Below are 17,835 nucleotides of genomic sequence, written 5' to 3'. Positions count from 1 at the left end.
ACACAGGCACGGGGAGAACGTGCAAACTCCGCACAGACAGTGACCCTGAGGCCAGAATCAAACCCAGGTCCCTGGTGCTGAGAGGCAGCAGTGCTAACCACTGTGCCACTGTACCGCCCCCGCAATGAAAAAATATCCAGAGCAAGTGTAGGCAAGCCTTTTTGTCTTTGTGAGCAAGGGATATAGGTACATATAATGACTACTTAAAGATCCCAGATAATCTTTAAATCCATATTTCCATTAACTTTACGTTGAGCTCAATTTACATATATGAGCAGATTCTGATGTGCTCAGGTCTTCTCTTGTCCCTATGCTATTTAGACCAGTTAACAATAACATTGCCTCTGGTAAGATTGAACCCTCACTTTGACTTTGAGGCTTACACTTTGCTATATTGTGGTGTAATACACCGCTGGGTCAGTACTCATCAAAAGTGGCAGTTAAGTAAAATACAGAGTTGCTAAATACAGCAGGGAATTTTTTTAAAGAGAAAATTAAAAAGAATAATGTTACAACGTCTTGCCTTAAACAAAAATAGCACTGTATTTATGTAACTGCGGTATCTGGGCAATTTATTCTTTATCTCACCAAATTACCACATGCGTGCAGTTGTTTATGTAACTTTGGACCAAAGAGACCTGTAGTCTGGTGTTTTACCGCCTCGCCCACCCCAGAATCGGGGTGGACGAGGCTCACAGAACGGCATTCTCCATTGGCCTCAAGCGGGATCTTGCGAGCCTTGGGCAGGCGAGGCGGTAAGATTCTGGCAGTATATTTATTTGCATACAGTAGGTGACGAGCACACTATTTACTTGCGGTCTTGGTCTGTAGCATTTCACCTACCTCCAATCCAAACTTGTAGAAGAAGTAATTGGCGAAATACTTTGCACAACTGATGACGTTTTGGTCCAGGTGTTGCCGAGTGATTTCCTGAAAGATTGTACCGGTGCTCGGTGGAGACAGTTGGTTGTACTTGCGGAAATGCTCTTGGTGCCGGTACACGGTTACCTCAAACACCAGTAACATTAGCAGAAGAAGATGATGCTGGATTGGGTGCAGAAATAAAGTGTATATGAATTAGTTTAATAAACTCGGTCTGTCTCTGGGTGATGAGGAAAATAAAATGATAAAAACCTTGAAAGCTCAGCAGGCTGCTTTGTCTTCTCATTTTACACTGTCGGCATTTATCTGACATTACAAAATTACTAGTCATATCATTACAGAACATCCGTGGAGCTTGCTGTTGACACTGGGACATACTAGCCCCAAGGATTTTCAATTGTTTCATCAATTACCTCCTCAAGGCAAAAATGTGGCTGTTCATTGATGATTGGGCCATGTTCAGCCCCATTTGGCACAGGGGAGGTGATGGCCTAGTGGTATTATCACAAGACTATTGATCCAGGAACTTCGCTAATGTTCTGGGGTCCCGGGTTCGAATCCCGCCACGGCAGATGGTGGCATTTGAAATCAATAAAAAATATCGGGAATTAAGAATCTACTGATGGCCATGAAACCATTGTTGATTGTGGGAAAAAACCCATCTGGTTCACTAATGTCCTTTAGGGAAGGAAATCTGCTGTCCTTACCTGGACTGGCCTACTCTCAACTGCCGTCCAAGGGCAACTAGGGATGAGCAATAAACACTTGCCAGCCAGTGATGCCCATGTCCCACGAATGATTAATTTAAAAAAATTCAGAAACCCTCTGTTAATGCAGCAGTCCCTGCCCACACACAGTAACACTGAGACATCATCAGACTTGGGCGGATAGGTAGCAAATAACATTTGTGTCACACAAGTACCAGGCAATGAACATCTACAACAAAAGGGAGCCTAACCATCTCTCTTTGGTATTCAATCATATTACCATTGCTGAATTTCCTACCATTAACATGTTAGATGAATTGTTAATGGGTTGAAGGGTTATGGGGAGAAGGCAGGAAAATGGAGATGAGTATATCAGCCATGATCGAATGGCAGAGTAGGCCGAATGGCCGAATTCTGCTCCTATATCTTATGAACTAGACATCACCATTGACCAGAATTTTAACTGAACCAGCCACATAAATTTTAGGGCTACTGGAACATTCAGAGGCTGGCCATACAGCAGCAAGTGGCTCATCTTCAGAATGACGAAGCCTTCCTCATTTGCAAGGCGCAAATCAGAATGTGAAGGAGTATTCATAAGTACATAAGAAATAGGAGCAGGAGTAGGCCATCTAGCCCCTCGAGCCTGTCCTGCCATTCAATAAAATCGTGGCTGATCTGATAGTGGTTTAGTTCCACTTACCCGCCCGCTCCCCATAACCCTTAATTCCCTTATTGATCAGTAATCTATCTACCTGTGTCTTAAACATATTTAACGAGGTAGCCTCCACTGCTTCAATGGGCAGAGAATTCCAGAGATTCACTACCCTCTGAGAGAAGAAGTTCCTCCTCAACTCTGTTCTAAACTGATTCCCTCTTATTGTGAGGCTGTGTCCTCTGGTTCTTGTTTCCTTTCTAAGTGGAAAGAATCTCTCTGCCTCTACCCTGTCTAGCCCCTTCATTATCTTATATGTCTCTATAAGATCTCCCCTCAGCCTTCTAAACTCCAACGAGTACAGACCCAATCTACTCAATCTCTCCTCATAAGCTAACCCCCTCATCTCCGGTATCAATCTGGTGAACCTTCTCTATACTCCCTCCAAGGCCAATATATCCTTTTGCAAACAAGGGGACCAAAATTGCACACAGTGCTCTAGTTGCGGCCTCACCAGTACCTTGTACAATTGCAGCAAGACATCCCCTGCTTTTATACTCCATCCCCTTCGTGATAAAGGCCAACGTTCCATTTGTCTTCTTGATCACCTGCTCACTATTCTCGACTTACCTGAATGGGTGTCACTACAGCAACACTCAGGAACAATGACACCACTCAGGTTAAAGCAGTCTGCTTGAAGAGCAACTAATTTAATAACTTTTCATTAACCTTTTCCACCATTGCGCTGTGCCTGAAGTGTGCATTACTTACAGGATGCAATACACCAACTCACAGAATCATGGAATCCCTACAGTGCAGAAGGAGACCATTCAGCCCATTGAGTCTACATCTTGGGGACACTAAGGGGCAATGTAGCATGGCCAATCCACCTAACCTGCACAGCTGTGGGAGGAAACCCAAAGTAAACCCACGCAGACACGGGAAGAATGTGCAAACTCCACACAGTCACCAGAGGCTGGAATTGAACCCGGGTCCCTGGCGTTGTGAGGCAGCAGTGCTAACCACTGTGCCGCCCTATCAGCAGCAAACTCAAGATCTCTCCCCATCGTGATGAAGAAGAATTGCAGGTGCTTGAGAAAACCATTATCTCAAGATTTGCAGCCCCAGCTCCACGCACCACCAAGTCAGAGACTACCTTTAATTTTATGGAATCATAGAATCCCTACAGTGCAGAAGGAGGCCATTGGGCCCATCGAATCTGCACCAACAACAATCCCACCCAGACCCTATTCCCTTAACCCCACATATTTACCCCACTAATCCCTCTAACCTACGCATCCAGGGATGAAGGAGTAATTTAGCATGGCCAATCAACCTAACCCGCACATCTTTGGACTGTGGGAGGAAACAAGAGCACCCGGAGGAAACCCACGCAGACATGGGGAGAAGGTGCAAACTCCACACAGTCAGTGACCCAAGCCGGGAATCGAACCCAGGTCCCTGGCGCTGTGAAGCAGCAGTGCTAACCACTGTGCCACCGTGCCACCCATTTGTATATATTTGTATATATTTTGCTGCTCCTTCCGTCATTGCAGGATCAAAATCCTGGAGCATCCACAATGTGGGATCACCTTCACCCGTCCAAGCTAAAGGGGACCCGCCATCACCTTCTCAGGGAAGGGCAATAAATGCAGGTCATGTCAGCAAGGCCCACGTGCTGAGAATCAAGTCAAGAAAGTGGAAAGGAACATTCAACAGGCTTTAGAGCGGACAGCCCAGGTACTACCATTGAAAGTTACTGTTCCCCTGAGCATGTTACTTGGTGTAATATGGACAGGATCAGTACAAAATAAACTGTGCTACGATTCAGGTTCAAATCTTTGATCACTCACTTGGATGTAAGCAAGAATGAGAGATTCTTTTCTGAATCCAAACCAGTTGGCTGGGTCCACGGGTTCCCTGTATAGTGTGGATTGTAGGATCTCATCTGGTTTGAGGTTAGTCTCATTTGGAGAGTGCTGCAGAGAAAATATTTCAATCAATCAATCTATAAGCACCGTGTACAATAAAAAAACAGGTCTTGAATAGCAATGCCTTGTACTTTTAGAGCAACAAAACATCTCAACAACCTTTAGGAAAGGCAAGCAAGTCAAGAGGGAATTAATGATGCTGCTAAGGCAAAGAGGTGGATTTTGAGGAGGCCTTTGAAGATGTGCAGAAATTATAGAATCCCTATAGTGCAGGAGGCCATTTGGCCAATTGGGTCTGCACCGACTCTCTGACAGAGCATCTTACCCAGGTTGTATCTCCATAACCCCACGTTTTTATCCCACTAATCCCCCTACACATATTGGGACACTAAGGGGCAATTTACCATGGCCAAACAACCTATCCCACACATCTTTGGACTGTGGGAGGAAACCAGAACACCTGGAGGAAACCCAGGCAGACATGGGGAGAATGTGCGAACTCCACACAGACAGTGACCCAAGGCCTGAATCGAACCTGGATCCTTATCGCTGTGAAGCAGCAGTGTTAACCACTGTGCCACTATGAAATACAGCAAGGCAGAGGGCTAGTGTCAGACCAAGCCATGCAGCCATTATCGATATGCCTGCAATTGGAAGCCATTATTCCATCACCCTGCTCGATCTACAATGTGCCACAAGTACATTTTCAACCAGCCTCATTCAAAGCAATTGGTCAGCCTGCCTGCAATCCACCGTGAGCCTAAGTTCTTTCTTTTAACAATGCAATTATAGACTAACACGGCCGTTTCCGTTCCTTGTGCCTACACACAAAGAGTCAAACTACAGCCTCAGCATTGCTACTCTTCCTCTGTGACTCAGATTAAGTGTTGCCATCAATACAGACCAAACGTTATCGCAGGAGATATTTCGTACCGCTGTGCAGTTGCTGGAGTATTCTACCGGATTTACAATCTTCAGCTGATACAGCATTTTACAGACAATGATGATGCAAACCCACAGAGTGGAAATGCAGGAAGCCATTGGACGGAACTTGGTGTACGGCATAGCAAACGCCCAGAGGACAATAAGGAGAAAATTCATGACAGATGGCTGGAAAACAAATTTGGAAAAAATAAGGAATGTACAGATTCTTTTCTGAGGTTTCAGAACAATATATTTGCTGAGGAAAAACAACTTTAATAAACTGCCGAACTTACTGTTGAACTAGTGTACAAGATTATGAGGGGCATGGACAGACAATGATGATGCAAACCCACAGAGTGGATAAGGAGCAACTGTTCCCATCAGTTTAAGGGTCAGTCACTAGAAGGGACACAAGTTCAAGGTGAGGGGCAAGAGGTTTAGGGGGGGCTGTGAGGAAAAACTTCTCTACCCAGAGGGTGGTGGCGGTTTGGAAAGTGCTGCCTGGGAGGGAGGTCGAGGCGGGTTGCCTCACATCCTTTAAAAAGTATCTGGATGGGCATCTGGCACATCCTAACATTCATGGCTATGGGCCAAGTGCTAGTAAATGGGATTAGGTGGGAGTTCAGGGCTGGTATTTTACGACCTCGCTCGGGCGAGACTCATAAAATCCCGCCCGAGGCCAACTGAGAATTCCGTTCTGCGAGCCGCGCCCATCCTGGCCAAAATTCCGGCCCAGGTGTTTCCCGCATACCAGTGCAAACTCGATGGGCCGAATGGCCTCTTCCGCACTCTACGATTCTATGACTCATCATTATTTATCAACGTCACAGCAGGGAAGATATGTCAAAACACTTTGTTTAGAATACAGTTTTGTGTGGTCAAATTTAACACAGGATGATCAGATTTATCATCATTTCCCCTTTGCTGCCATACTGATCAGGTGCTCAAAGTATTTTGGAACACAATATTTTTTTCTTTCAGTTTACATATATTAAGTCAGCAATTTTGGATTTACCTGCAAGAACAAGACACAAGAGAAGGTTTCCTGCTTAGTAACTTAAATCACCAGCGTACAAAATCTTTAGAGTGGTTAACATTGCTTAGGGGCTCATACCTCCTTCACTGCCACCCACACACTGAACAGAGCCACCAGCTTCATCACATGCAGTTCAAGGAGCCTCCAGATAATCACTTGAATGCAATTGAGGATCTTGGAGAATTTCAAGCAAAGCACAAGAAGGCGGTCGACCACTAAACCCCACTTACTGCAAGCAACTGAAACCAGAAAAAGGACATTAGAGTCTGACTGGTGGGCTTTCTCCTTCTGAATTGTGTAAATAAGGTGGTAATCCCACTGGACTGGTAATCCCGAGGCTCAGGCCAACACATTTGGAGACGTGGGTTCAAATCCCACTGCGGCTGGAGGAATTTAAATTGAATTAATCTGGCATTTAAAGCCAGGCTCAGTAAATGGAGACCATGAAACTACAGGCGACTTGTCATTAAAAAACCCATCGGATCCACAAATGTTCTTCAGGGAGGTAAATCTGCCGCCTTTACCTGGTCTGGCCGAATGCGAGTCCAGAGCCACAGCAATGTGGGGTTGATGCGCCTCTGAAAATGGCCCAGCAAGCCACTCAGTTGCAAGGGTAATTAGGGGCGGACAACAAATTCTGGCCTTGCCAGCCACATCAACATCCCATAAAATCATGATTAAACATTGAAGCAGAAATAATCTTAACAGATTCATCATGTAACACCTGAATAAACAATTATTCTCAATTAATATTGTACATTTAAAAAGGAACAGAAGTCAGGACACTAAATCTTGCAGCCCATAACATTTAAAAGATTTATATCCACACTAATTGTTACTTAAAAGCAATAGTGCCATATTGCAGGAATTGGGGCCTGATATTTAATACAGAGGTAATCGGTAGGGAGCACTTGGAAATACTAGGGATGCAAATGATTCGCATTATTTAATAGAAACATAGAAACAAGAAGGAGGAGTAGGCCATTCAACCCTTTGAGCCTGTTCCACCATTCGTTATCATCATGGCTGATCATCAAATTCAATATCCTGATACGCCCTTTCTCCCATAACCCTTGATCCCTTTAGCCCCAAGAGCTATATCTCATTTCTTTTCGAAATCACACAGCGTTTGGGCCTCAACTACATTCTGAGATAGTGAATTCCACACATTCACCACCCTCTGAGTGTAGAAATTTCTCCTCAACTTTGTTCTAAAAGATTTACCCTTTATCCTCAGCCTATGGCCCCTAGTTCTGGACTCCCCCAACATCGGGAACATTCTTTCTGAACGTATCCTGTCTAACCCTGTTAGAATTTTATGAGTTTTCATGAGATGCCCTCTCACTTTCTAAACTCCAGTGAATATAATCCTAACTGATTTGGAAGGTGCATTTCCTTACTTGCTGGCCAGTGGCCAGTTTGAGACGCAGGGAGCCTCGTGGACAGGAAAGCACATGGTGAAAAATCACAGCCATTATCATTGCTGACAGTCTCTGGCAATCAGAAAGGCACAGAGTGTGGTTGAGGGAAAGGGGTTTGGTGTGGTTAGAATGTAGCAACGAGGAGGAAGAGAGAGAAAGGCAGAAAGGAAATGAAGGGGGAGAAAGAGAAAATAAAGAAGAAGCACCAAGTTCAAACAGAATACCAAGTCTTCTTTGAACAAGGTCTGAATACCAGTCAGGAAGGCAGCATCTCCAACAGTGCTGCATTCTCTCAGTGCTGCGCAGAGCTGCCATCAGCAAGGAGGACTGAGGGGGTGGAGGGGATAGGACAAGTGGTATACCATTGTGTTATTTAACAATGTGGATTCTTTACTCTGCCAGCCTATGTGACTTCATTCACTATTTAATTCATTACACATGAAGAACAATTTCTCAGAGACGTGACTAGACACAATCAAGACTTAAGTCTTTATTTAAGTCTTCAGTTTGCTGATGATATGACGCTGGGTGGAAAGGAAAGCTGTGGGGTGGACATACAGAGGCTGCAGAGATATAGACAGGTTAAGTGAGTGGGCAACAAGATAGCAGATGGAAGGAAGTGTGAAGTTACTCATTTTAATCGTAAGAAGAGAAAAGCAGAATATTTTTCAAAATGTGTGAAACCTCTAAGTGTTGATGTTCAGAGAGATCTGGGTGTGCCCATGGAAGAGACACACATTGAGCACAGTGGTTAGCACTGCTGCCTCACAGTGCCAGGGATCCGGGTTCCATTCTGGCCTTGGGTGACTGTCGATGTGGAGTTTTCACATTCTCCCTGTATCTGCGTGGGTTTCCTCCGGGTGCTCCGGTTTCCTCCCACATTCCAAAAGACGTGCTGGTTAGGAGCATTGGCCATGCTAAATTCTCCCTCAGTGTACGCAAACAGGTGCCAGAGTGTGGCGACTAGGAGATTTTCACAGTAGCTTCATTGCAGTGTTAATGTGAGCCTACTTGCGACAATAATAAAATTTTAAACTTTAAACAAAGTCAGCATGCAGCTGCAACAAGCAATCAAGAAGGCAAATTGATTGTTGGTCTTTATTACAAAGGGGTTTGGAGTACAGGATTAAAGATGCTTTGCTGCAGTTGTCCAGGGTTTTGGCGAGACTACATCTGGAACACTGTGTGCAGTTTTGGTGTCCACCTTTAAGAAAAAAATGTAATCGCATTGGAGGAAGCACAGTGAAGCTTCACTAAGTTGGTCATTAGATTGAGCAGATTTTCCAGTGATGAGAAGCTGAGTAAATTTCACTCACATTCTCTGGAGTTTAGAAGAATAGGAGGTGACCTCATTGAAACTTACAAAACTCTGAAGGGGCTGGATAGGGTAAATGCTGAGAGATCGTTTGCACTGGCTGGGGAATCTAAAACACCGTCTCAGGATAAGGGATCAATCATTTAGGACTGAGAAAGTTCTTCACTCAAAGGGTTGTTAAACTTTGGAATTCTCTCTTGGTATGGCTCCTGCTCTGCCCAAGACCACAAGAAACTACAAAAGGTTGTGAATGTAGCCCAATCCATCACACAAGCCAGCCTCCCATCCATTGACTCTGTCTACACTTCCCGCCCCCTCGGCAAAGCAGCCAGCATAATTAAGGACCCCCCGCACCCCGGACATTCTCTCTTCCACCTTCTTACGTCAGGAAAAAAGATACAAAAGGTCAGGTACCAACCGACTCAAGAACAGCTTCTTCCCTGCTGCTGTCAGACTTTTGAATGGACTTACCTTGCATTAAGTTGATCTTTCTCCACACCCGAGCTATGACTGTAACACTACATTCTGCACTCTCTCGTTTTCTTCTCTATGAACGGGATGTTTTGTTTGTATAATGTGCAAGAAACAATACTTTTCATTGTATGTTAATATATGTGACAATAATAAATCAAATCACATCAAATCAGAAGGTTGTGGATTCTCCATCATTGAATACACTTAAGGAGGGATACAGAAATCTTTGGTCTCTGAGGGAATTTAGGGATATAGGGAGAAGGCAGGAAAATGGAGTTGGAGCCTGAGATCTACCAAGATCATATTGAATAGCAGAACAGGCTCGACGGGTTGTATGGTCTGCGCCTGCTCCTATTTCCTGTGTTTGTTTTCTCTTAGAATTCAAACGTTCCTCTTCAAATAACACTAAAAATATTTAATCTTCAACTACTGATTTGCTCATCCCATCACAGAGATTATCAAATACTATCAGAGATTCAAAAGGAGAAGAACAGTCTGTGCAAAGAGAAAAACATACTTTCCCCTTCTGATCTGCTGTCCTCTGGTGCAGGCTGGTCAGTTTCCTCGCACACCAGATCCTCAGCAGCCCCATTCTGGAGGGACGCCGTGATCGGTCGTCTGTTATTGTGGAAACAGAGTGAGAAGGGAAGTCAGGTTTTATATAATAAAACTCATTGTTCAGTCAGCTCAGTTAAACAGTTCTTTATCTCCATCAGAAAACTTATTAAGCAGCCAAATCAACCTCTGAACCTGTCCTTTTGTTTCAGGCATCCTGCACGTGTGGATATGTGACCTTAACACAGCCCTGGAAGAGCAACACGGGGTACAACATCTGTGCTGTTTACTAACATACAATTCATTTGCTTTACTTTGCTGTGCCCATCCACTTTAATACAGTGTATATCAGCTATATACAGCTCATATCAAGTGAGAAGGAGCAGTAGACATCTAACATGATCTAACTTAGACTTAGTCTCAGTGGAAACGCAAATTAAAATAGATCAAATCCAACAGCGATACTCTCTGTAGGTTGTTGCCGTTATTTGACCTGGTTACTACCTGGTTACTACCAATAACAGAGAACACCTATGCATCTGAGCCACTAAACTTTATTTATTAGTGTCACAAGTCTGCTTACATTAACACTGCAATGAAGTTACGGTGAAAATCTCCTCTCTTTCTTCATTATTAAATCAAGCTCCACAGTTAATAGCTGATTATTGGATAGTCAGAAGCTTTTTTCCAGGGTGGAAGAGCCAATTACTAGGGGGCATACGTTTAAGGTGCGAGGGGCAAGGTTTAAAGGAGATGTTCGAGGCAAGTTTTTTACACACAGAGGGTGGTGGGTGCCTGGAACTCATTGTCGGGGGAGGTAGTGGAAGCAGATACGAGAGTGACTTTTGAGAGGCATCTTGACAAATACATGAATAGGATGGGAATAGAGGGCTATGGTCCCCACAAGGCTAGGGGGTTTAGTTCAGATGGGCAGCATGGTCGGTGAGGGCTTGGAGGGCTGAAGCTACCTGTTCCTGTGTTGTAATTTTCTTTGTTCTTTGTATCTCTTCAAAGATATTATCATCATTTAATTGCACTACATTTAATTTGATAACAATTATTATTCTATTCTACATGATTGCTTCACTCAGCCATATCCTTTCATTCTATTACTGAGGAAGAAGCAGGAGATAATTTATCTTCCCAGTGCTCAGAGTGAGAAGATCCTGTAAAGGTTCAATAGCTTCACACAATGAGCAGCAGCTCCATACAGATCGGAAAAGCCCTGGATTTATTCCCTCATCTGCACCAAATTCACTCCTCTCAAGCTGGGCTGTGGCATTTGGCCTCAGCGCTCTGGGTTATGAAAATGGAAAATCAAACAGGACACTTGTTTAAAAATGCTTTCCTGAAACTCTGCTGGAAATACTCAACTGTAGAGATTGGCTGAGGACAGAACAGGGCTCGACCGCAGTGCTCAGCACTCTGCAATAGCCAAACATTATCAAGGATCAAGCACAAATGTTTGAGGAAGACCAGTGCCCCTGGAACTGCACCGCAGCCAGATCGTCAGGAAAGATGGGAAAACTTGTACCGAGAGAGAAAGAAAGAATTCTAGAGCACCAGAAACGGTTTATTCCTCCTCATATGTTATTTCCAACTTTCTACTTGCTCCGACTCCTCCAATGGCTCACATGATGGTGTTGTTCACGAGGGCCAGAGGCCTCTCTGTGTCTCAAAGCTAGAAGCTATTCTTCAGATGTACATCTGGATAATGAATGTCATTGGGCAACATGGGTAAGCTTCGTCATAGCTGATCATTCTCGATCATATGCTGTGGCAGTCAAAGTGTTCTATAGGAGAGTTGGTGCAGACATGAGGGCTGAATGGCCTCCTTCGACACTCTAGGGATTCTATGATAATCTATGTTATTGTTAGTGTCATTGAAAATGCTCAACACTCTGAACGCAAACTAATCCTTTGTGTTACGAAGTACAAAATTGTACCGTGTCTCAGTGGAAACACAAATTAGAATAGATAAAATCTAACCTCTAATTCTACAAGAATACGGACCGATAAGAATAATAGTGAAGCGATACTCTCTGTAGGTTGTTGCCGTTATTCGACCTGGTCACTACCAACAACAAAGAACACCTTTGCACCTGAGCCACTAACATTACATGGTGCGTCTCCACTACAGAGACGATTTTGTGAAACATACAAAAAGCGTTACAATGAAGAGGTTTTATATAATTGATTTTCTAGTGAGAGACATACAGAGGTTATAGTGCATTCCTGTATCTATTTTGTAAGGGTTGCCATTTACAAGTCAACAGACACAATAGAAGGTTAGTTCACAAGACACCAAATATTCTGCTCCTAATAGCTTCTGGCTACTCAAAACTAGGATTCTCTGGAAGAATTTGCAATGCAACAAATACATTTTCATGTCATGGTTGCCTTTTATCCAAATTTACTTTAGCCAGATAGCCAACTCTGAAATTCAGTACACGGACATTTGAGTGGACCACTTTAAAAATATTGTCAGAGGATGGCAGTGGTGCAGGTATTTTGCGGTGAGGCCCCTCTGAGTCACTCAGCTGTATTGCAATGAAATGTTGCCACATTGAGGTTTGGGAGCAGCGAGGAAGAATGATGGGCTTCGATCATCAACTCACAGAATTTGTGCAATCCCATGAAAGTTGAAAAAAAGATGATAGGAAGAGAACAGCATGAAAAAGCGGAGGATGGGGCACACACACTGTGGGGTGTTAATTGTCAAGTTAAAACATAACACTAATGAAAAAAGAGCATGCCAAATCTGATGTGTAAATAATAACACCTACTCCTCAGAGCGCTCTGCTAAACTTTCTTTCAGCCTGTTAATGGAAAGAAAACGAAAATAACATTACTTAAACAATGAAACTTGAAGGCAATTAAAAAGAAACCAAATACATTTGAATATATATACAAAAGGGACATAATTTAATCCTAAATGCCCTGACGATCAGGAATTAGCAAAGTAATACATGTTCAAATTACCGCCTTTTCTGAAATTGCAATACCATTACGAGCATGCAGGCAACCTTTGCACTCTGTGTAACCCAGCCATTCGCATGGCTGATCTACTTATCAATACAACAACCAGTTCCCTGAAGGTACAGTCAAGCAAGTGAAGGTACAGTCAAGCGAGAGAACCTTAAACCCACCTTTCCTGTTGAAACCATGCAGGAGGGTTAAAAATCACCATTTACCCACATTTAAGTTTCTGATATCACCATGCAACATTTAAAATCTGATTTTCCATCCAGGCCAACTGGAAGTGACAGGATATCACGCAGCCCCTGAGGCCGCCTTTGACAGTAGGTAATGGCTGACAGGCTGTGCTGTGTGGTTCCGAAGGTCAGTCAAGCATATGTAGTTCCATGCTATGTTTCATAGAACATTACAGCGCAGTACAGGCCCTTTGACCCTCGATGTTGCGCCGGCCAGTGGTACCAATCTAAAGCCCCTCTAATCTACATAGCTCCAACACTAGCACAATTGTAAAGTCCACAACACCAGCGACTATATAACAACAGGACTAAAGATGCTTCACCCTAAAAATAATATCATACATAATAATAATTAGGGGTAGCACAATGGTTAACACTGCTGCCTCTCAGTGCCCGGGTTCGATTCCCGGGCTCGGGTCACTATCTGTGTGGAGTTTTCACATTCTCCCTGTGTCTGCGTGGGTTTCCTCCAGGTTCTCCGGTTTCCTCCCACAGTCCAAAGATGTACGGGTTAGGTGGATTGGCCATGCTAAATTGCCTCTTAGTGTCGGGGAGGCTAACTAGGGTAAATGCCTGGGGTTACGGGGATAGGGCCTGGGTGGGATTGTGATCAGTGCAGACTCAATGGGTCGAATGGCCTCCTTCTGCACTGTAGAACATAGAACATAACAGTGCAGTACAGACCCTTCGGCCCTCGATGTTGCGCCGACCAGTGGAACCAATCTAAAGCCCCTCTAATCTACACTATTCCAATATCATCCATATGTTTATCCAATTACCATTTGAATGCTCTTAATGTTGACGAGTCCACTACTGCTGCAGGCAGGGCATGCCATGCCCTTACTACTCTCTGAGTAAAGAACCTACCTCTAACATCTGTCCTATATCTCTCACCCCTCAGTTTAAAGCTATGTCCCCTCGTGCTAGTTATCACCATCCGAGGAAAAAGGCTCTCACTATCCACCCTATCTAATCCTCTGATCATCTTGTATGCCTCTATTAAGTCACCTCTTAACCTTCTTCTCTCTAACAAAACAACCTCAAGCCCCTCAGCCTTTCCTCATACGATTTTCCCACCATACCAGGCAACATCCTGGTAAATCTTCTCTGCACCCTTTCCAACACTTCCACATCTTTCCTATAATACGGCGACCAGAACTGTACGCAATACTCCAAATGCGGCCGCACCAGAGTTTTGTACAGTTGCAGCATGACCTCCTGGCTCCGAAACTCAATCCCTCTACCAATAAAAGCTAACACACCGTACGCCTTCTTAACAACCCTATCAACCTGGGTGCCAACTTTCAGGGATCTATGCACATGGACACCCAGATCCCTCTGTTCATCCACACTACCAAGTATCTTACCATTAGCCCAGTACTCTGTATTCCTGTTACTCGTTCCAAAGTGAATCACCTCACACTTTTCCACATTAAACTCCATTTGCCACCTGCAGCTTATCTATGTCCCTCTGTAACCTGCCACTTCTCTCCGCACTGTCTACAACTCCACCGACTTTAGTATCATCCGCAAATTTACTAATCCATCCTTCCACGCCCTCATCCAGGTCATTTATAAAAATGACAAACAGCAGCGGCCCCAAAACAGATCCCTGCGGTACACCACTAGTAACTGAACTCCAGGATGAATATTTCCCATCAACTACGACCCTCTGTTTTCTTATAGCTAGCCAATTCCTGATCCAAACCACTAAATCACCCTCAATCCCATGTGTCCGTATTTTCTGCAAAAGCTTACCATGGGGAACCTTATAAAATGCTTTGCTGAAATCCATATACACTACATCAACCGCTTTACCCTCATCCACCTCTTTGGTCACCTTCTCAAAGAACTCAATAAGGTTTGTGAGACACGACCTACCCTTCACAAAACCATGCTGACTATCCCTAATCAAATTATTCCTTTCTAGGTGATTATAAATCCTATCTCTTATAATCCTTTCCAATGCTTTGCCCACAACAGAAGTAAGGCTCACCGGTCTATAATTACCAGGGTTGTCCCTACTCCCCTTCTTGAACAAGGGGACAACATTTGCTACCCTCCAGTCTTCTGGAACTGTTCCTGTAGACAATGACGACACAAAGATCAAAGCCAAAGGCTCTGCAATCTGCTCTCTAGCCTCCCAGAGAATCCTAGGATAAATCCCATCCGGACCAGGGGACTTATCTATTTTTACCCTTTCCAGAATTGCTAACACCTCCTCCTTGTGAACATCAATCCCATCCAGTCCAACAGCCTGCATCTCAGTACTCCCCTCGACAACACTGTCCCTCTCCAGTGTGAATACCGACGAAAAATATTCATTTAGTGCCTCTCCTATCTCTTCAGACTCCACGCACAACTTCCCACTACTGTCCTTGACTGGCCCTAATCTTACTCTGGTCATTCTTTTACTCCTGACATACCTATAGAAAGCTTTAGGGTTTTCCTTGATCCTACCTGCCAAAGACTTCTCATGTCCCCTCCTGGCTCTTCTTAACTCTTTCTTTAGGTCCTTCCTGGCTAACTGTAGGATTCGATGATTCTATCTTATGTTTTTAATAGTCACAATTGATTATTTGTCTGATATGAAATGCTTGGAAATCATTTGTCTTTGCTGCTGGCAGTTTTTCTATCTTTAAGTTTCCAAATCAAGACTTCAACAGCACCACAAGACTGTAAGGAACTACAAAAGGTCATGAATGTAGCCCAATCCATCACGCAAACCAGCCTCCCATCCATTGACTCTGTCTACACTTCCAGCTGCCTCGGCAAAGCAGCCAGCACAATCAAGGACCCCACGCACCCCGGACATTCTCTCTTCCACTTTCTTCCGTCGGGAAAAATTTGCAAAAGTCTGAGGTCACGTACCAACCGACTCAAGAACAGCGTCTTCCCTGCTGCTGTCAGACTTTTGAATGGACCTACCTTAAATTAAGTTGATCTTTCTCTACACCCTAGTTATGACTGGAACACTACATTCTGCACTCTCTCGTTTCCTTCTCTATGAACGGTATGTTTTATCTGTATGGTGCGCAAGAAACAATACTTTTCACTGTATGTGACAATATGTGACAATAAATCAAATCAAATCACATGCAAGTTCCATGCCCATTGTCAGAATCAGTTACTGTAAAATGTGTACCCAGCGCATTCAGCCAAACCCATAATAATTATACACTAAAGATCAAGATCTACACTTCACTTGAATGCAGCTGAATTGCTGCTGATGGACTCCTCTGACCTTGCACGGGCTACCATGTAGAAATGTGATGAATATGCCTTTGAAAATGTACACTCTTTACTTTAGAAGTTTAATTTGGAATCAATGATGGGAAAAAGGGGTAGCAGTCCAAGACCAACATGACTGATCCAAATCAAATTCATTCCAACATTAGTCTCCTACATTTACAGCGTGCTTCTATTGCTAAGGTGCAGCTCTCAGATTTTCAGTGTACTTAATCAAGCAGCTATGGATGAAGCTTAATTTGACTTTTCCAAGTCCTGATGTTTGTTGGTCCCAGATTGCTCCGTAAAGTGAAATGTGGATATGTTACATGATGCAAAGGAGCCTGCAGTAACGACCCACCATCCCTGGTGTAATCATTATTACATCTGTTCCGAATATGGGAAACTTGGGAATCAAGATCAATGTAACATTGCATTAATGCTCTCCTGGATTAATGCATATCCTTCATTTACAACATACATGCGGAGTGGGAGAGGATAGAAATTCCACCGTCAACTACAAGGTTCAGCTACATGCCTCTCTAGAGTAAACGGTGTAAATCTAACTACACAATAACCTTCAAGAGTCTTGTAAAAATTGCTCTTAAAAACAGGATTAATAAAAAAAAAATTGCAGTGATTATAGAAAGGTTACATTGAAATCAATATCCAAATAAAACATCTAAATTTATCATTCAACTTCACTTTTTTTTCTCTACTCATTCATGGGATGTGGGCATCACTGGCATTTAAAGTTTAAAGTTTATTTATTAGTCACAAATAAGGCTTACATTAACACTGCAATGAAGTTACTGTGAAATTCCCCTAGTCGCCACAGTCCGGTGCCTGTTCGGGTCAATGCACCTAACCAGCATGTCTTTCAGAATGTGGGAGGAAACCAGAGCACTCGGAGGAAACCCACACAGACACGGGGAGAATGTGCAAACTCCACACAGCCAGTGATCCAAGCTGGGAATTGAACCCGGGTCCCTGGCGCTGTGAAGCAGCAGTGCTAACCACTGTGCTACAGTCCCGTCCCATTTGTTGTCCATCCCATCCTAGTGCCTTCTTGAATCGCTGCAGTCCACGTGCTGTGGGTTGACCCACAATGCCATTGGGGAGGAAATTCCAGGATTTTGACCCAGCGACTGCGAAGGAACGGCGATGTATTTCCAAGTCAGGATGGTTATCATCAATGGTTCCAGGGACAAAGCATTTCAGTCACGTGGATAGATTGGAGAAGCTGGGGCTCTTCTCCTTGGAGAGAAGAAGGTTAAGAGGAGATTTGGTAGAGGGTCTCAGAAGGCATTTACGAGCCAACCATATCCATCTCTCCTCCCTTTCTCCTGGTCATCAGCCCCTTCTACTGGCTCCCCCCTCCCTCCTCCAATCTTTGGCCCTTTCTCTCCCTTCCCACTTCCAATCATCGTCCCCACCCCCACAGTCTGAGCCGGCCCAACTCTCCACACCAGAGCAGCCATCACCAGCTTCC

General features: G+C 44.0%; 1 protein-coding gene across 4 annotated transcripts in view; it reads right to left on the bottom strand.

The window, feature by feature from the left end:
- The window catches only part of piezo1 (piezo type mechanosensitive ion channel component 1 (Er blood group)), a 347,945-nt gene that overhangs the window by 92,548 nt on the left and 237,562 nt on the right, over positions 1 to 17,835 (bottom strand). For 3 of the 4 annotated variants that reach the window (XM_078210703.1, XM_078210705.1, XM_078210706.1), the window contains exons 17-22: positions 12,687 to 12,719; positions 9,863 to 9,963; positions 6,214 to 6,374; positions 5,109 to 5,285; positions 4,098 to 4,223; positions 844 to 1,044 (exon numbers count right to left, since the gene is read on the bottom strand). In XM_078210703.1, the coding sequence (XP_078066829.1) occupies positions 844 to 1,044; positions 4,098 to 4,223; positions 5,109 to 5,285; positions 6,214 to 6,374; positions 9,863 to 9,963; positions 12,687 to 12,719 (799 nt within the window). The remainder of the gene's footprint in view (positions 1 to 843; positions 1,045 to 4,097; positions 4,224 to 5,108; positions 5,286 to 6,213; positions 6,375 to 9,862; positions 9,964 to 12,686; positions 12,720 to 17,835) is intronic. The other variant, XM_078210704.1, reaches the window with a different exon arrangement.

Source organism: Mustelus asterias, chromosome 4 (assembly GCF_964213995.1).
Source record: "Mustelus asterias chromosome 4, sMusAst1.hap1.1, whole genome shotgun sequence".
NCBI classification, from domain to species: Eukaryota; Metazoa; Chordata; class Chondrichthyes; order Carcharhiniformes; family Triakidae; genus Mustelus; species Mustelus asterias.
This window is presented reverse-complemented; position numbering and strand designations above follow the sequence as displayed.